Source organism: Macaca nemestrina, chromosome 5, assembly GCF_043159975.1.
Source record: "Macaca nemestrina isolate mMacNem1 chromosome 5, mMacNem.hap1, whole genome shotgun sequence".
Lineage (NCBI taxonomy): Eukaryota > Metazoa > Chordata > Mammalia > Primates > Cercopithecidae > Macaca > Macaca nemestrina.
In genome coordinates this window covers 141,510,594-141,530,168 of record NC_092129.1, presented here as the reverse complement: position 1 = coordinate 141,530,168, position 19,575 = coordinate 141,510,594, and the positions used below count along the sequence as shown (strand labels likewise).

The 19,575-nt window shown below is 50.5% G+C and overlaps 2 protein-coding genes across 5 annotated transcripts in view; both read right to left on the bottom strand.

The window, feature by feature from the left end:
• LOC105489639 (triggering receptor expressed on myeloid cells 2) overlaps positions 1–3,130 on the bottom strand; it is a 33,334-nt gene extending 30,204 nt beyond the window's left edge. The window contains exons 1-2 of the mRNA XM_011754607.2: positions 2,816–3,130; positions 413–465 (exon numbers count right to left, since the gene is read on the bottom strand). The gene's annotated coding sequence lies outside the window, so the exon portion shown is untranslated. The remainder of the gene's footprint in view (positions 1–412; positions 466–2,815) is intronic.
• A 3,308-nt stretch (positions 3,131–6,438) lies between these two features.
• On the bottom strand, positions 6,439–19,269 carry LOC105489638 (triggering receptor expressed on myeloid cells like 2). Of its 4 annotated transcripts, XM_011754604.3 has the most exons (6): positions 17,975–19,269; positions 15,131–15,451; positions 11,137–11,545; positions 9,479–9,576; positions 9,301–9,371; positions 6,439–9,187 (listed from the first exon to the last, which is right to left on the bottom strand). In XM_011754604.3, exons 1-6 carry the CDS (start codon positions 18,222–18,224, stop codon positions 9,113–9,115), a joined length of 1,224 nt encoding a protein of 407 aa, XP_011752906.2. In that variant the 5' UTR covers positions 18,225–19,269; the 3' UTR covers positions 6,439–9,112. The 4 variants fall into 4 exon arrangements, with proteins under 4 accessions (XP_011752906.2, XP_011752905.2, XP_011752907.2 ...); XM_011754603.3 differs by having other exon boundaries at positions 6,439–9,371; XM_011754605.3 differs by lacking the exon at positions 9,301–9,371 and having other exon boundaries at positions 17,975–19,259.
• Between the last annotated feature and the right edge of the window lie 306 nt (positions 19,270–19,575).

Here is a 19,575-nt window from a genome sequence, read left to right as displayed (position 1 = left end):
GGAAACTGCCCAGTCTCTAGCACCCGCTAGGAGAGCATCCTAGGGGAGCCATGTTGTCTGCCATGTAACACCCTTCCCCACAGCTGACTGGACCAATGGCAGCCAATCCACAAGCTGGTTCATGACATGTGAGACATGAAAAGCTGCCTCCCACAGGGGTGAATGGCAAAGCTAGTTTAGCCAACTTCTCTTTTTCTCTAGGAAATTTGAATGGGGAAACATAGAGAAAGGAAACACGTAGATAAGCCATGCACGAGGCAGCAGGAGAATGAGTAGTCGCCAGTGCGAGTCAAGGTTCAGAGGAAATAGGTACTATGAGTAAGTATAAGCCAGGAAATTTAAAAAGACAGGAATAAAGTTGCACAGGAAAGCTGTGGTACTGCTGTCCCAGGGAAAGGTCATTCTTACTCACAGTGGTTTTCTCCTTTTGGACGTCATCATAAACATGGTAGGATTCACCCTTGCCTGCAAAGAAGACAGTCAAGGTTAAGCAGGGAATCTCTCCCAACCCAACTCCTATGGAAACCTGAGGGAGATATTGGGGTCCTAGCTGGGCAGAAAGGACATTGATGGGAAAAAGGCCAGGGCTGGATCAGTGGCCATATTCTGCCTGGGGAGGTCCCCAGCACCCAGCAAGAGTGGTGTCCAGGGATACGAAGGAGCAAAACAAACTGGCTGTCTGTGGTTAATGTGCATAAAATCCATACACTTAATTATCAGTTCTAGATCACTGAAAATTCCAAATTTAAAATTAGACCTAAGTATAATCTATTTGCTGATGAAATTATATGTAGTACTGTCTTTCCAATTTTTTGAACCAGGAACTCCAATGTGATTCACAATTTACCTACTACCACGTACGCAAACACACTCATACACTCTCACACCCAGACACATATTCACACACACTCCTAAAACAAAAGTTTAACAAAAAAATGGGTAAAGCATTATGACATTATGCTCTTCTATTATGTTTTTATAAAAATCCTATTGTGATCCATTAAATTGAGTTTACACTGATTAAAAAATATATATATAAAATTTTACAACCCACTGATTTCTTTGCATTTTCATAGCTTGAATAATTAAAACCAATGAAGTCCAATATAATTCTGGCCCACTCCCATGTTTCAATCTTGTCAACAGAAACATCTGCAGTGTATAGGGTTATTAAGCTCACGGTACCTATATGTCAAACAAACCAACCAACATAAAACAGCAAGAAAGGAGGTAACATTCATTAAAGGGGACTAATCTGATAAATCTTACACAAGATGCTGCAGTTTTTTTTGTTTGTTTTAAAAGTCTTAACCTAAAAGATGGCAATAAGACATGATCCAAAATGGATACTAGCACACCTAGTTGTAGACAAATTGGCACTGAGTTGAATTGACTTCGGGTGAGCTGACCTGGAGCCTTAGAAGATGACGGGTCCACCACCCTCAGGGCTGCCCAGGCTGTTGCTCTGGCAGAAAGGAGGAAAGCCATTTGGGGCTCCGAGGGGATGTTGGCCACTTTACCTCTCAGGCCCCAGTTTCCTGGTTGGTAAAATGAGCATAAGAATCCTTGTCCTCATGGCTCTCAGGCTGCCTTAGAAAAGGCTAAGCACTTGGCTGTCTGCTCAGAGCCAGTGACCAGGACTCACCTTTCCTAGCTCTTCCTCGGGCTTTCTGGAGGTATTGGCTGCTGAGGAGGACGAGCAGCAGCAGCAGCAGCACAACGGCCACTGCCACACCCAGGATGATGGACTTGACTGGGGGGATTTGGAATAAGGACCCGCCTGGTGAGGAAAGTCAGAGCCCAGACCAACCTCCTGCCCTGAAAATCATCCCTCCCGTCATGCCTGTTGTCTCCACAGGCCCTCCCCAGCTTCCAGCCTGTCCTGAGGTCCCCTTCGGCTCAGCTGACCAGTAGGCAGCCATGTGGTCGGGGCTCTGCTCCACAAGCCGTGTTGTCTAGGGCAAGTCATTCCACCTCAGCGTCGGTTTCTTTCTCTGTAAAACTGGAATGTTGGTGCTATCTCAAGTCCTTATCTCTTTCCCTTTTGCAACTGTTATCCCTTGACTTTCCATCTGGTCCCCTATTGCAGGGTCTCCACCCAGCTCTCCTGGTACCCTTCCCTTAACAGTTCTGTCTCAGGTCCTTAAGCTCAACCCTTCTCTAGGAGACGCAGTGAGCTCTCAGAGTATACTGATGTATGTCATTGACAAATGACTCTCCCAGTTAAAAAATACATTTTAATAGGTCCCATTTTAAGTCAAAGGAAGAACACAAAGGTAGACTGTTTTATACCAGAGCAGGATTTTAGGGAAAATCTCTGGGGTGTCAAATGTCAAAGGGGAAGGACAAGCAGTTCAGGGACATCTCTCAGCTCAGGTGATCAGCACCCCTTGGTTTCTGATTTAATCTCTTGATGCAAGAAAGTATGGTTTGCAAGAGCCCAGTGTTCATCGTCTGCAGCGATGGTGGATGGAGAGAAGGGACGGGACGACAGAGGCAGGAAGACACTGTCAGTGCCCGTGGCTGGGGCCTGGAAACCATCAGGCAGAGGTAGAAAACAAAGCAGGCCACAGGTTGTGGTAACTACAGAGTGTGCCCTTTCCCTAGACCCACAGTACTCTGGGATAGCTCTCCTGCTCTTACAGGTACACGGTCAAGGGCTGGAAGGGGGACAGAGGTGAAAGAAACAGCCCTGGTCATATTCTATGCACTGGACTGGGCCCTTCAAGTCTGTATTCTCCTTGACTATTCACAACAACCCTGTAAGACAAAGGTTGCTGTCCCCCTCCCTTGGCCCTGCTCCCCTTCCCCTCACCTGAGGCCAGGAGTACCAGCAGGACTCTCAACAGTGGGTGTGTGGCCTCCAAGGTCATGGGTCCTCTTCTTGAGCCGGGATGGCGGGAGGAAAGTGAGGGAACGGGGAACCCCTGGGAAGCGGGAACCAGCGCTGGCAGGATCTGGCCCTGGGGATGAATTGCTGAGGAAGGCAAAGCCTCCCTTGAGGAAGCAGGAGGCCTGTGAGAAAGCGGGACGCCTTGGCCTATATGACCCCCTCCAGCTGCAGGGTCTACATCCGGGCCTGGAAAAGCCTCAGCCTGTACTCTGTAGCTCCTGCTGGGCTCCTCTGGCCCCAGCCTCTTCCCGCTTGTCAGGCCACCTCCCTCCCACTGGGGCTGTGGGTGGGGAAAGCTGGGAAAGTCCAGGAAGAAACTATGATGAAATAAAAAGCTCTTTCTCCTCTCTCCCCTCTGTTCTACCACTTCCTCCCCAGCCTGAAGTTTCTCTTCCTCACCCAGCTAACGCACAGGCTGAAGGTGAGTGACAGTGTTGGGGGCCTTTTGGAGGTCTGACCAGAACCTGAAGACCCCCGGCTCCCAGGGTTCAGAGACTTCATGCCCAGGCCTGCCTGGGAGCTGGGGAGTTCCATGGGGACAGGAGGGGAAGAGGAGAAAAGAGATGGAGATTTACTTCCAGGAATGGAGATGCAGGGGGTGTCTATGGCAAAGGTGGGAGAGAGTAAAGCCTTGGGAGGGGAAGATGGGGATGGGAGGAGGAGGGGAAAGGGTATCTCAGCCCCCAGATCATCTCCTTCCCCAGCTCTGAGCTGCCATAATCACTCCAGAGCGTTTGATGAAAGATGACACTAATCAAACACATTTTTAAAAAATTGTCCTTATATGAACTATAGAAAATCAATTTTCTCAGGCTATTGACAGTTAACAAACAACAAAGAAAAGAAAAACTGTAAAACTGTGGTGCTGCAGGTTGGGTTCCTGGGCACAGCGTCAGGTGCAGATTAGCACTGGAGATTTAAAGCGCTCTGGGACCAACGTCTGGGGAGGAGAAGAGCAGGAAGCAGGCCTCAGTCAATTCAGAAAGTCTACTTTGCCAAGGTTAAGGACAGGCCCACAAGAGCCTCAGGAGCCCTGATGACATGTGCCCAAGGTGGTTGGGGCACAGCTTGTTTTTATACATGTTAGGGAGACATGAGACATCAATCAATATATGTAAGATGTACATTGGCTTGGTCTGGACCAATGTACATTTGGTCCAGGGTGGGTGTGGACGGGGCAGTGGCAAAGGTGGCTTCCAAGTCATAGATAGATAACAGACAAAAGGTTGCATTCTTTTGAGTCCTCTATCAGTTTTTCACTGAATACACAATTTACTCTGGCTCAGTGAATCTGCATTTTTACATAAACAATAGGGCAGAGAAGCAATCAGATATGCATTCATCCCAGGTGAGCAGAGGGATGACTTTCTGTCCTACACCTGTGGAGATCAGCTAACAGTTTACACTGTCAGGGTGAAAATCAACAGAACTGTTTTAGGGCCAAGATCTTGAAGCCCACAAATAATTGTCTTGTGGGCAAATTGTGAGGGAGGTACATAGTTTTTAAATCTTTGTAGTTATCTTATTTAGGAAAAACATGGGAGGCCAGTTTGCCTGCTGTGGTTCCCAGCTTGACTTTTCCCCTGGCTTAGTGATTTTGGGGTTCTGAGATTTATTTTCCTTTCACAGGCAGAACGAGAAGTCAGGTTGCAATAGAGGCCATAAGGAGAACCAGGCTATCCTGGGAGGAGTTCCGAAGATAGGATGGCCCTTGAGGACTTGTCAATCAGTCAGGGGAGGTGGGGTGTCCTGGGAGGGGAATCTGGCCTTGGCAAGGCGGCTCTCTGCAGCTGAGGAAGACTCCAAGGGAGCTGGCAGAGGAGACCTGTCCTCACCACTCTTAATGTCCTGCATGAGGAGCCAGCAGCACGGCATCCACTCTCTCGATTTGATCCAGAGTGAAGGCACGTTGCAGCCATTGAAGAGAACTGTAAACCTAATGCCTGCTTGCTGGACTCCATGCAGGCATGTCTACATCCAGGAGGTGCTGGATTTACTTTATTTGTTCTTCCATTGGCCATGATGATCAGCCCTTCCCAGGTGTGTGTTCTGTGTCCACAGCCTGTTGCTCAGGAAGCTTTGTTGTCTCACCTGCTAAAGTGAGCAGCCTGTCCGATGCCCCACCTGCCCTGCATCTTCCTGCCGTGGATCTGCTGTGGATCTGGGTCCCCGGAGCTTCAAGAAGAAGGTTGAGAGAGGAGGGAGGAAGTGAAAGGCTGGCGTGTTTAGGAAAGTGTCCAGTTGGGGCTGGGGATATGAGGCTTGGTCTATAGCTCCTCAGCCCCCTGTGTCCTTACCATGGAAGTTCTTACAGGAGCAGGCTCCTAGGGTGAGCAAATTGTGCTGGTTCACTTGGTTCCAGGAACCCCTTAGGGGCAAACAGGGACAGTTGGTCACCCTCACAGCTACCGTGCCCTACTTCAGGACACAGCTAAAGGCCTCTTCTTGGGTCCAGCAACCACCTGGTGTATGGTCATGTCCCCTTCCACCCTCCACAGCCCCTTCTCATCAAGCCTCCCCCACGGCTCCCAGCTGCCATGGCCTGTGCAGTCTCTGCAACTAGATCTCACCTCCTGACTCCGCCCCATGGTTTGGGCCTCAGATAGAGCCCCACCTCCTCCCTGAAGCCTGCCTGGCTGGCCAGAGCCTACAGGATTCCCAGTTCCCCCATCTTGGACGGACTTGAGGACCTCCTATCTCTTGCACTGTAGTGTCTGACCACACAGTGTAAGGTCTGGGGTGTACCCAGCAGTGCCGTGTCTCCCATCCCTCAGAGGCTGTGAGCAGATTGAGGCCAGGGCTGGCTCCTGTTCTTTCCCAGTGTGCCCCACCTCACTTAATGCTGAGCTGTGTCCATGCAACTGTTCTGCACACATTACTGGAAAGGGATCCTGATCCAGACCCCAAGAGAGGGTTCTTGGATCTCACACAAGAAAGAATTCAGGGTAAATCCATACGGTAAAATGAAAGCAAGTTTATTAAAAAAGTAAAGGAATAAAGAATGGCTACTCCATTGAGCAGGAACATAGGCAGCTTAGCTGCTTATATTTATTGTTACTTCTTGATTATATGCTAAACAAGGAGTGGATTATTCATGAGTTTCCCAGGAAAAGAGTGGGCAATTCCCGGAGCTAAGGGTTCCTCCTCTTTTCAGACCATATAAGGTAGCTTCCTGATGTTGCCATATCATTTGTAAGCTGTCATGGCGCTGGTGGGAGTGTCCCTTAGCATGCTAATGCATTATAATTTGCATATAATGTGCCAATCTATCTTGCCCTGTGACTTAGAATGCCTAACATCTGCGAATGCAGCCCAGTAGGTCTCAGCCTTATTTTACCCAGCCTCTATACAAGATGGAGTCACTCCAGTTTAAACACCTCTGACACACATACCCGAGGAAGCGAGAAGAGGCTTCAGAGCTCATCTCCATCCTCCTGTTACAGTCTCACCAATGCACCACAATGTAGCCATCTCTTGTTGTTTGAGGTATTACTGGAGTTCTTTGTCTCACAACCATGAAAATTAAGGAGCGTGGACACCAAGGATGAAGTTGGAGTGAAAGTTTAATGAGTGAGAGAAGAAAGCTCTCTGCTGTAGAGAGGGGGCCTGAAAGAGGGTTGCCATTTTTACAGTTGAATGCAAAGGTTTTTATAAGAAACTGATGAGGACTGGGTGACTCATTTGCATAAGGCACATGGTAGCTTCACCCTGTCCTTCTAATGTGCATGTGGGCCCTTAGCTTGAGTTACTCCATATTGCTTTGTTCCCCTTATTGCACATGTCAGGGGATGAAATTTTTCATTGTGGGCATGTTTGGGCAAGTCACCTGTGTAGTCTGTCTTATCTGTGAGGCTGTGGGCATGTCTTAGGCAAGCCCCCTGTGCAAATTCCCATATCTGTGCCTGCAGCTTGATTTTTCAGGCTGTTCTTTTGTTTAAAAGAATTCAACCGAGAACCCACCCTAACTGCCTGCCTGACTGGTTTCTTCCTTTCTCCTCTCTCATTCCTGTTCCAGATGAGGAAACAGGATTAGAGAGGGATAGTGACTTGCCAAGTTCACACTGAGATGAGTCCACCCTGTACCCTCCCCTCCTCAAAAGAGGACCTTTCCAAAGGGGCTGTCATCAGGGGGACCCCAACATCCATATAGTGATGACAATTGGGAACAGATAGGACAAAACTAAGAAATAGAATCCTAAGGTCTTAAAAGTAATGTAGGAAACAACATTAGAGCTGGAAAACAACTTAAGAAACAATAGTAATGAGGCATTTGCATCATTGTACAATGCTAATATTATTTTATCTTGAAAACAATCTTGAGAAGTAGGAATTATTGTCCTTTTTCACAAGAGAGGAAAAATGAGGCCAAGGGTTAGTGACTTGCTGAGGGTCACACAGTGACAGAGTGGCATCCTGGTCCCTGTCCCTGACTTATTCCCTAGGGCTCCTCCCCCTGGGCATCTCACTCTCAGAGGAAGCAGGTTCATCAGTGGTGCTGGTGCGAGCTCTTGGGGAGCTATTTTTCCCCAGGTAGGTTAAGCTCCCTCCTAGCACACAATAGGATGGTGGCTATACCGTCATGACAGGGAGAACAGCTATCATAGGAGGTTGCTTGCTACAGAGATGGGTGTGTGTGTATGTGTATGTGTGTGTGTGTGTGTGTGTGTGTGTGTGTGTCTGTCTGTCTGTCTGTCCTGGGACCAGAGCCATCAGTTCTTCAGCCTCAGTCTTCCCTCTATTGCCCTCTCCTGGACATAGGGAAGAAGTGCCTCCTCCCTGCTGTCTCTCAGGATTACTCCCTGCCTCTTCCACTCTCCCCACATCCATCCTGAAGTGGCCCCTCTGGCTGTCCATCAAGGTCCTGGCTGTGTCACTCTCCTGGCCATTAGAATGTCCCTGACCCAGGATTGAATGCACAGTTGTCACATTTATCCCCAGGTGCTATTCCAGTCACTCCAGGTCAGTAGACACCCGTGTGTGTGTGTGTGTGTGTGTGTGTGTGTGTGTGTGTGTGTGTGTAGGGGAATCCAGGCTGCATTCTCCAGCCTTCACTGCTGGACCCCAAGCCAGTGGTCGGACAATAGAGGCTGAGTCCGAGCCCTGAGTCAGTGGGTGGGAGGCAGAGTCCTCGGGCCACTGGGTCCCTGGCCAGAGGCTACTTGGGCTCCATTTTCCCTGTCCCCTCCAGGCCGTGGTCAGTTCCAAGTTGCTGTCTTCACTGTGTCCCAAGTGTGTCTTCTCTCTCTACCCTGAGGAGTAGGAGTGGGGGAGTGGGGGTGCTCCACCCTTCCTCTGAGCCATGGTCTCCCCACCAGTGTCTGTGGGGTGAGCACCCTCCATACAGAGCCAAAGTCTCAGCCACCCCAGGGTATGGACTTGCTGGAGGCTGCTGGGTCCCCTGTGGGAACTCAGACTTGGAACCCAGGTGTAGAAGCTGGGGGAGAGAGCCCCAAGTCCAGCCTCTGCACTTCAGTCTTGGGAGAGGCTGACCCTGCAGCCCGGAAGCTCTTAGCTGCCTGGTCACAGCTTTCTAAGGAGGCAGCGGCCAGCAGGTGGCAGCAGTGAGAGCGTGGGCTCTGCGGGATCCCAGGACAGGAGGGAGGAGCAGCCCCAGTCAGGGCAGGGACATCCAGAGGCCCAGCAAAGGACACCTGGCCCGACAAGGGAAGCTGCCAACTCCTCTGTGGGTCCCCAGCTTTTAGTCACTGTTTCCTCTCCTCCAGGATGGGACATCACCGCCTCTGGGAATCATGAGCCCGACTCTTTCTTCCCTAACCTTAGGGGAGGCTAAAGCAGAGCAAAGGGAAGCAGAGGACACAGTGGCCCTGGTGGGGAGGACAGCTCAGCCTGATAGGGTTTCTGAGGCAGACGGGAGCTGAGGTTCTCTGTAAACAGCACTCTCAGGGTTCCGCTGCCTCCACCAAGAGCCCTGGGGTCTGCAGCTCCGAGCAGAAACCACTGGACACATTTCCTCGGGACTTTCTGACTGATGCCCTTTGCTCTGGGCCCCTCCCCAGGTTCCTGCCGCCCAGGAGAACACTGGGCTGTGGGGCTGCTCAGGATGGCAGCCTCTGGTTTTGGGAAGTCCTGGGTGAGTCCAGCATTGCACAAGTCCTCCAGCTTCATCCGATCCAGACTGGCCCCAATCTTTACCCCTCCTCTAGACCCCTGGGGCCACTCTGGGAGAAGCTCCCCTCCCAATGCATAAGTGGCCTCAGATCAAGCAGACTTCCACATGGGGCTCTGGTCTTCTAGGTGGGTCACCTCTAGAAGGATCGCTGCACATGCTGTAGCCTGCAAGAAACAGGGAGAGCTGAGGAAGGGTCCTGCCCTGCCCACAGTGCCCCAATGCTCCTCCACCAGCCCCAGTCCCTTTCTGGCTCTGCCTCTGCTTCCTTCCAGCTCACCACGTTAGGGTTATGTTGGGTGGTCTCTGCCTGGTCGTCCTCCCCAGGTGGAAGCTTCACGGTCCTTTTGACTGGACACAGGCCAAGGGCCATATCACTTGGGGACTTGAGGTCATAACCCTTAGTGCAGTTACCCAGAGCTCTGCCCTCAGGAGGCTGGGAGGTGGGCTCTACTCACTTGCCATGTATCTCTTCTTCCAAAACCCATAGACCATGATCAGCATCAGCACCAGGAGGGTCAGCACCACAAGCACAGTGGAGTAAACTTCCTGGTGCCTGAGGAGAAGGGACAGGGCAGATGCGGGTGAGCACCAAGGTCCCCCATCCTAACCCACTTTGGGTTCGGACCAGTAGCAGAAACCCTGAGAGCACGCCCTTCTCAGGGTGGACAGCCACTCTCTTCCTTGCAGTCCTGGCCATAGAAGCAAGTGTGACGTCCGGAGTTAAGAGGAGGACGTCCCCAGGTAGAGGGGAGCATCTCTCTACTTTGGTACCTCTCCTCTATTATGCCCCCAAATCTGTTCATCAGTGAGGATGAGGATTCTAGGAGACTCCCATTTGTGGCTAAGAGATCAACATGCTTGCTCTCCTCAAGGGGCTTGAGGATGCCTCTTCCCCACTCTGTCCTCTGTAGCAGATGCTGTCGGGCCCCTGCCTGTATCCCCTTGCCAGTATCATTTCCACATATAGATCATCAGCACCTCCTTTTCTGTGGGCGGGAGGCTGAGGCCTTTCTCTTGTCACTAGAGTCCCCCATGCCACACACAGCAGGCAGCCCTCTACCGAGGACCAGCTGGAGTTGGTATGTAACTACACGGGCTCCTCTGCCCTGTAGATGTGTGTTTGACGCTGGATCTGACTCTCCCCATTGGGATTAGACTCTTGTGCACAGTAGCTGCCTGGTTAAGTACTCTTTATTAGAGGCTTTCCCTGCCCTGTTCCACTCCCCTACCTTTTTTTCAGTGTTCCATATAAGATGCATATCCCTGCCTCAGAGTCAGCTTCTCTAGAGGAACCCAAATTAAAGCAACCCCCATTTTCCACTTCCTACTCCATGAGGCACATCCTTGCCCCATCCTCACCCTCTCCTCTCCATCCATTGACTCTTCAGGCCACCCATCCCCTGACATGCTCATCTCTGACTCTCATCCCACCTGGCCCTAATTCTACCAACTCTCATTGCCCTCTACCCTCATCTCCACAACCCCTGTCTCCCCTGATACTCCTCCCACTGACCTTCTTCTTCTCTGACTCTCCTCCCCTACAACCTTCATTTCCCCCCATCCTTATCCCCCTGACCCTAATGCCCCCGACTCTCATAGTCCCCTGCCCTCATCCCTGCAACCCTCATCTCCCCCAACCTTTATCCCCAACCCTCCTCTCTGCTGACACTTTCCTCACCTTCCTCCCCCAACTCTGCTCTCCACTGACCTTCCTCCTCCCTGATCCTCTTCCCCCACCTCCTTTCCCCTGCCCCTCCTGCCCCCACCCTTTTTTCCCCTGCCCCACCTCCCCACTGACCCTCTTTTTCCCTGCCCCTCCTCTCCCCACCCTCCTTTCTCCTGACCCTCATCCCCAGTGACTCTCTTTTCTCCTGACCCCTCTTTCTCCTGCCCCTCCTCCTCATGACCCTCCCTTCCCCTGGCCCTCCTCTCTCCTGCCTCTCCTCTCCATTGCCATCCTTTATGTCACTTCCAGTCCCCCACCTCCCATTCAGAAGCAGGCCACATTGGGTTCCTGGGGAGCAAAAGGGGAAGGTCAGATATGAGACTTGCACCTCCAGGTCTGTTTGGGCACTAGGTGCTAGTGCCACTCAACCCCAGGCCCCATGGGTACCTGATGGAGGGTATGGAGGGTAGTCTGTTGAGCAGAGATCTGCTGGTGAGGCAAAGCCCTGTGGTGGGCGATCTGGTGCTGAGGTGCCCAGACTTAGTGGAGATGGATTCTGGGCCAGCAGAGGAGTCCCTGGCATTGCTGGGAGATGTAGTCACTGTCTGGGACCCCGTGGTCCTCCTGGGTCCCTGGCTGGTGGTGCTGGTGGCAGTGAAGCTGCAGCCTCTCTTGGAGGCAGGTCTGGTGGAGGCCAAGAGTCTAGGCAAGGTGAGGAGTCCCGGGGTGAACATCGTCACGCCAGTGGTAAAAGGGGCATCAGGGCCTGAGGTAGGGGCTTGGCCAGTTGTGACAGTTCCACTCTTGAGGATGTTGGCCAGATGTGTGAAAGGAGTGTTCCTCTCAGTTTTGGGAGCTGAAGGACAGAAAGGGAGGAACGTTAGACTGACTTGGGGGCCTCAGTGCTGGGAGCAGATCCTGGCAGCCCACACAGTTGCCTGGAAACCTGGATGGGGGCCTGTCCTCTTCTCTTCTCCTTGACCTTGGGCCTGGGATTCTGGCTGCTGAGTGATCAGATGTGTATTTGTTCAGAAAATAACATCAGGAGGAAGGAGGTAGGCATACTGAAGAAGGGAGAGACTACCACAATTCCTTTTTCCCCTCCCATGTCAGGCCGCCTGTTCCCTCTCCATCCCCATTTCTCTGTTGTCACTTTCCAGGCCCTCTTCGTTCCTATGGACCAAAAAGATTTCCAAAAAATAGGCTGGGCGCGGTGGCTCAAGCCTGTAATCCCAGCACTTTGGGAGGCCGAGGCGGGCGGATCACAAGGTCAGGAGATCGAGACCACAGTGAAACCCCGTCTCTACTAAAAATACAAAAAAAAAATTAGCCGGGCGTGGTGGCGGGCGCCTGTAGTCCCAGCTACTCAGGAGGCTGAGGCAGGAGAATGGCGGGAACCCGGGAGGCGGAGCTTGCAGTGAGCCGAGATCGCGCCACTGCACTCCAGCCTGGGCAACAGCGTGAGACTCCGTCTCAAAAAAAAAAAAAAAAAAAAAAGATTTCCAAAAAATAATGTTGAACAGGGACTTTTCCAGCTGTTCCATAATTGACAAGTAGTGTCCAGAGATGAGGACAAGGAGGCATTAAGGGCCTCAAATTCCAAAGAAAGCTGCAGTCACTTGGGGTCAGACACTTTCCTTGGGGACTCACTAAGAGATATCAAACTGGTCCTGCTACACTCACCCATCAACCCAGCCCTTTTACACCCCATTTTCTAGAAGAAGCCTGGGTTTTGGATAGTGGATGAGGAGGGAGGTTGAGGAGCTGTGAGGCATTGACCTAGCAGTGAGTGTTGGTTTTGTCTCAGCACAGAATGAGAAAATTGGAGACAGAGGCTGCTACATCCCACTGCTGTGCATGGAAAGGGCAATTTCCTAAGGGCCAAATGGTCTTCATGGAAGGTGGCTGAGCTTGACCCATTTTTCTACGGAAGGGGACCCAGAGCAAGCAGCATTGGTGAGGATAGGGATAGAGCAAGAGGCTCACCTGGAGTCAGAGCTCCCACATCATCATACTCGGCAGTGGGGACACCCCTAAAGAATTCTTCAGAGAACTCACACATTAGTGCCTTGGGAGAGTATGTGGACACTCAGAGAGGATCTCAAAGGGCTGGCAGACAAGGAATGACATCCAACAGAGACAGCATTCCTACAACACTCAGTTAAGCCACATAACCATCTGCCCCTCCCGCATTCCTACATCAACACACTAAGAGGGCTAAGAAGAGGTAACAAAGAGGAACCCCGCCTTCTCCACAGCCCAAGATGCAGGATGGGGAGCTGGGCAGCCAGCAACCTTCTTTCTCCACTTTAGGTGCCTTGGACCATACAACCTGGTCTTCAGGAATGGTGGAATATCCTACACTGCTAGATGACTAGAGTTTGTAGTTAGACTAAGGATTTTCTTATTTCCTGATAACCGAAAAGGTCCTGCAAAGTTGAAATCTTCATAAATTGTCCTTAAGAGGTAGAAAGTGAGATTTGACATAACACGATTAGAGGAAATGATGAGAAAAAAATAAAAGCATGTAATGTTTAATGTTTCTATCCCTACATATTAAGACTTCAGTGAACCAGTTTCAACTTCCCTGGGTCTCACTCGGAACTGGAGAGGGGAGGAATGAGATTTGGCTCCACATTTTAGCGACAGCATTTTCCCTAGTTCAGACCCCATGGAAGATGGAGATGCAATTGAGTTAGGCGAATGGGGAAGGGTGGATAGTAAATTGCGTAATAACTGGCTGCCTTTTTCGGGCTCTTTAGCTGACTCCTTTCCCTTTTCTATCTAATAAATGTGGAAGGACCCCATGGCTTGGTGCTCCACTCTTTTTTACCTACACTCAAGGGAGAGCTTTTAGATCTTGATATTTTTAATAATTTTATTGAGATATAACTCACATCCCATTTATAGTATAAAGCTCAATGGCTCTTTATTATGGTTACAAAGTTATGCAACCATCATCACAGTGAGTTTTAGAACATCTTCATCATCTCCAAAAGAAACCCCTTACCGTTTAGCTATGACTCTGTATCCCCTTTTCCTTCCCCCAGCCTTGAGCAACCACTAATCTACTTTCTGTGTCTATAGATTTCTCTAATTCTCTGGACTTAAAACACTATCTTTATAGAGATACTTTCAAATACATACCCCAGCTCTGACCTCTCACCTGAGCTCCAGGCAGATATATCACTGCTGGCTGCATTTCCCCACTTGGTTCTAGGAGGTATCTTAAACTTAACATGACAAAAGAGAGCTCTTGATTTTTCTCCTCCAAATTAGCTCCTCTTTCAGATTTACCCTACACTATCAAGGGGACCATCATCCACCTGCTGATGAAATAGAAAAACCTTGGATCATCCATGATTCCCCCTTTTGGCTCACCTCTCAACTGAGCAAATCCTGTCCTACCTCCAAAACAGACGAGCTGAACAGAAAGTCTGAAAAACATAGATTTGAGCCCATTCACATATCTCTGCCACTAGTGCCTACATTGTACTCCAGGCTACTGTTATTTCCAGCCAGATGCCCACAATGGCCTCTCTGCCCATGTTCATACCATTCAAATCCATCCTCACCAAGTGGCCACTACATTCTTAAAAACAAGTCATGACACAGCTCTCTGAGCTCTCTAGTAGCTTCCTCTTATACCCAAATTCCAACTTATGGTCTTTGGGGCTGCTTGACTCTCCAACCTCATCGCTCATTGCCTCACACTCCATATGGAGCGACTAAATAAGCCTTATACAAGCCAAACTCCTTCTGACCTCATGACCTTTGCACATTTAGCTGTTGCCACAAAGTGCCCTTCAAAGCACCCAGATGGGGGGCTGGAGCACGCTCACCGTTCAGGGCTCTGCTTGGTGTTGCCTGTTCAGGGAAGTGTTCTCTGACCCCCCGTACTTCAGTAGCTCCCCCACCACCGAGTCACTTCCTAGTTCATGAAGACCTCTAGTTATCTGCAATTATTTGAAATACTTCCCAGTTTCTTATGAACACCTCTTGTTTTCTGCAATTATTTGTCTGGATAATAAGTGTGCCTGTCATCTCCCATAGGGCAGGATTGTGAGCATTTTTGCTCACTACTGTCTCCTTAGAGCCTAGAATAGTGCCTGCCACATAATAGGGGCTCAGTAAATTATGCTGAAGCAATGAGTGAATAAAACACAGCACAGACAGTGCCAAGTTTGAACCTCATCTCAGTCACCCGCTAGCTCTGGGACCCCAGACAAGCTCAGAGTCACATTGGGTTTTCAGGTCTCATTATCTTCATCTGTAAAATGGTGACAATAGTGCCATGAATAGTGCCATAAAGGCACTTTGAAAACACTACAGTGCAACATGTCCATTGATGGATTATTATCCTTATTATCTCTGATGTTAGTGGCGTGTGGGGCAGGGAGGACTCCCTCCACCCGTCCCAGTGCCCCTGCAGCCCACTCACCTGGAGACACATCCAGCTGGATGCCCATCAAGGGGTACAGGGTCCCAGAGGTGTTGCGCATGCACCAGTATCGGCCTGAGTCCTGGAGCCTGAGGGCCACCATGGTGATGTTGACCACCTTGGCCTGGGCATCGTCCTGCAGCAAGTAGCGGGGCCCTTTCACCCAGACTCGGGCAAAGCCAAGCTCACACTTCTTCTTCCTGACTTTGCACCAAACCTTGCCATCCATGCGGCTTTTGTAGCCCTTATAGGAACACTGCACAGACAGAGTCTCCCCTTCGAGGAGCCTCACTTTTGTGTATACGCTGTCAGCAGAGGGGCCTGTGGAGACAAGACTTATTGAATAAGCTCTGGCAAGAGGAGAGGAAGAAGGCATCATGAAGATTGAAGATCATGGTGAAGGGCGAGGTGGATATTGTCCTGCTGTCATGAAAACCAGACTGATGGGGAAACATAACCCCATACTCAGGGAGCTTTCCCCAGGCTGAAGGGAAGTAAACGGGCCCTGAAAACAGCTAGGTCCCAGTATTACGGGGGACACACAGGCCCCCCTCTCAGGGAGCTTTCAGTCCGATAGAGGAGGCAGGTATATCCTTCAGGGAGCCCCAGGTCTAATGGAGGATACGCAGCACTTACACTCGGAGCTCCCTCAGACACAGCCCCTTTCCTCATGGTATTTTCTAGTCTGATGGGAGAGTGACAAGCTCTGTCTTCAGGGATTCCCAGGGAATTCATTTTTGTTTTGTTTTGTTTTGTTTTGTTTTTGAGACGGAGTCTCACTCTGTCGCCCAGGCTAGAGTGCAGTGGCGCGATCTCAGCTCACTGTAGCCTCCACCTCCTGGGTTCAAACGATTCTCCTGCCTCAGCCTCCTGAGTAGCTGAGACTACAGGCGCCCTCCACCATGCCCGGCTAATGTTTTGTATTTTTAGTAGAGACGGGATTTCACCGTGTTAGCCGGGATGGTCTTGATCTCCTGACCTCATGATCCACCTGCCTTGGCCTCCGAAAGTGCTCGGATTACAGGCGTGAGCCACCGCGCCCAGCCTCCCAGGGAATTCCTGTGGGAAAAACCCAGGTCATGCCCTCAGTGAGACAGATGCAGAGACACAAATACAAGTCATTAAGTTCTGAAATTTCAGTGCCCAGCTAATTAGGTAGATAAGAAAATCCAGTATTTGAAAAAAATGATTAATAGTTATTTATTTCACAAATAGGTTCACTGTAGTCCTCTTTAAATAATAAGTTTCCTTAGTTCATTCTAGCTGGTGTTTAGTTTTAAAATATCCTAGTTACATAAAACCCATAGCTCAAGCCTGTCCAAATGTACATGTAAACAAACTCCCAATGGTGTGTGAACCACAGGATTCTACAATTATTCACTTTCCACCTGCAATATCTTTCTCTCTATGCTGAGGAGTAAGATGTGGTCCAAGCCCTCATAATCCACAGTCTGGTAGAGAGAGAGCAGAACTGCGGTGTGCAGGGTGACTCAGGGGACAGAGAGAGGGAGAAAGCTGTCGTGGGGTCCCTCCACTCCTCTGCCTGCCCTAAACTCACCACTGACTCTTGTGATAATTTCACCCCAGAGCCTTCCACAAAAACACACATAAAAAGACTCTTCCCCATGGTAGAGAACAGAGAGCACACATTTTGGAGTCAAAATAAACAACGGTTGAAACCCTGTTTTTAGCACTTAGCGTTGTGATCAGGTCACCTGTTTGACACAGAAATATCAAAACAGACACTTGACTGATACAGAAGTATTTCTGCTTCTTTATCAGTCAAGTGAGACGAGCACCACACCCCTCACAGGTTGCTGTGAGAATTCTGCCCCAGGTCAGTGCTTTGCACACAGTGCGTGCTCAACGCATGCTTCCTTTTCCCACATGCTAGGGGCTCCCAGTTCCCCTAATGGAACCCAGAGCTGTGACAGTCAAGGGCCCAGAACCCAGGACATCTGTCCCACCAGAATCCAGGATATCTGTCCCAAGTCCCACCCAGCAGCCACTAGAGCTGAGGCTCTGCGTAAGGCAACACCCTCTCTAAGCATCCCTCTGTCCCTTGCAGACTAAACAGAATGATCCAACTTCATTATTTGGTGGATGAGCCCAGGATTTCTTAGCACAAGAGAGACCCCTTTCTGCCCTGGCATTGGGAAGCTGTTTCTTTACTCCCTGGGAGGTGCAGGGTTGGGTGACCTTGGGATGGGTCTCCAGGGCACTGTCTTCATGTGTGTCTACACCTCCCACCCCTCTCACAGGCAGTGGTGAGTCTTGCCAACCCCCACCATGCCCAGAACTGAACAGGAAGTGGTAACTTTGTTGCCATGGCAGCGAGAGGGGCAGGAATGGGTGAGGTCCCTCAAGGAGCATTGGTTTCTGTGAGGTGGGAAAGGCATTCACACACTGGTCCCTTCAGGACAGAGGCAGGGACAGGATGTGGCATCAGCATTTCAAGAAAAATGCTCAAATTCAGTTCAAAGCACACATGATGCAATGATTGCTGTCATAACTAAACAGGGCTTCCTGACAGAGGCCAAGCAGAGAAAGCTATTTGTGTGAGGCAATTGAGGGCTCTGCTCTGAAGCCTGAGGAAGCCTAGCAGATAAAGGGGCCAATGCAGAGAGGGTCCAGAGCTTTATCTTAGCTTGAGAGGCCTGGGTTAGCTTTGCCTGGGGCCTGATATTAGGGTAAAGAGCTACTAAGTCAGCCCTAATCTCCTCCTTCCCCAACCCACAAAACACTAAACAAGAAAATTGCTGGTAAGGAGGGTAAGAAAAAGGCCCTGAGCTCCTGCCTCTGTACCCACTCCCTCCTCCACAAGGCAGCCCCTTCTCTCCTTACCTGAGACGCAACCCTGTGGCCACAGCAGCAGCAGCAGCAGCAGCAGCAGGAAGGCTGGGGCCATGGTTCCATCCAGCTGGTCAGTGTCAGGCCTGGAGATCCAAGGTGAGGGCCCACCCGACACAGGATGTGCCACCTGGGCCTGCCAGGGAAGGACCTGGGGTTCTAAAAGTGAAGCTGCCCATTTAGGGAAGTGAGGCAGTGTGGGACCCACTGCCTCCAGCCAACCGCAGGGATTCATTGAGCCCATGATGAGGGCGGTGCTGGCAGCTGTTTCCGCCCTTTTCCTCAGAACTTCAGGCAGGTGTGGCTGCTCCACCCAGTCTGGGGCCCCAGGCCAGGGAGGACTCACAGTCAGAGGGCTCTCCGCCCTCCCCAGTCTCCCCTGGAAACTGGTCCCTAGGATCCAGCTAGGGGACTGGGGTGAGGCTTCTGGAACCTCAGGTATAGACTTTCCTGGAATCTTCTGGGCTCAGAGACCCAGGGGTGCAGGCTCTCAGGCTGAGATGGAGCATCTCTGACCCTAGTTTCCTACATATACACATTCACAGGGAAGTTCTTATAAACTCTCATTCATTCATTCATTGCAGATTCTTTCTGTTCCTTCCTCTCTCTCTCCCCCAGGCTCCTGGCTGCTCAGAACAGTCACTTGTGTTCACTGTTGCAAATAACCTCTTACAGGCTCACTTGAAATCTTACTTTTGTCAAGGGCAAAAATGCAAATTGTAAGACTCAGGGCATAAAGTTTGGGTTGAGGGAGGGGTTCCTGTACTCTCACACATGGGTGTGCATGCACATACACTCACACACAGTCTTTGTCTTTTATTCACTTTCACACACACACACACACGCCCATGCACACAGTCTCATACACACCCCAGCGGCCTCTCCTTTTCCCTATCCATGCGTCTCCTGTCTCTATCCCTCTCTCTGCCTCTCCTCCTGTCGTCTCTACTCACCATCAGCTCCCTCTAGACTCCTAGTCCCTCGTGCAGGCTTCCTATAGCCACCGCAGTACTTCCCCTCACCCACCTCATCTCAAGAGCCCCTTCCTTCCCTGCCTCCAGCCTCTGTCAGCATGCAGGCAAGCACCCTCCACTTCCTTCTGCTCAACGCTATCTCGCCTATACAGCCACCAGCTCCAGTGGAAATGACCCAGCACTTGGTCCAAGACCACACCCTTCACTTACCCCAAGGCCTAGAATCAGAAGCATCGATTTCTGATGTCCAGTACCTGTGTCATCTGCTCCTTCAGTGTGTGGGGACCCAGCTGGACCCCCATGGTTATGTATGCTCCCCCTACTCACTAGTGCCATGTTTCTACTCCTTAGGTGGGACTGTCAAAAGGTAAACTGAGGCACAGTAAAATTTTAAACAGATTTGAGCAAACAACAATTCATGAATCAGGCAGCTCCAAGCAGAAGAGGTTGAGGAGCTCCACTGGGGGAATGCAAGGGGAAGACTCCTGCAGGACAAGTAAAGTGAAGAAAATATTTAACTGGTTACAGTTATACAGTTCCCTTATTTGGCCTATCCTGTTGGAAAGACCCTAGTTATCTACATAAGCTTGTTGGCTTCTTCTGACTGGTTGAGCTTAAGTT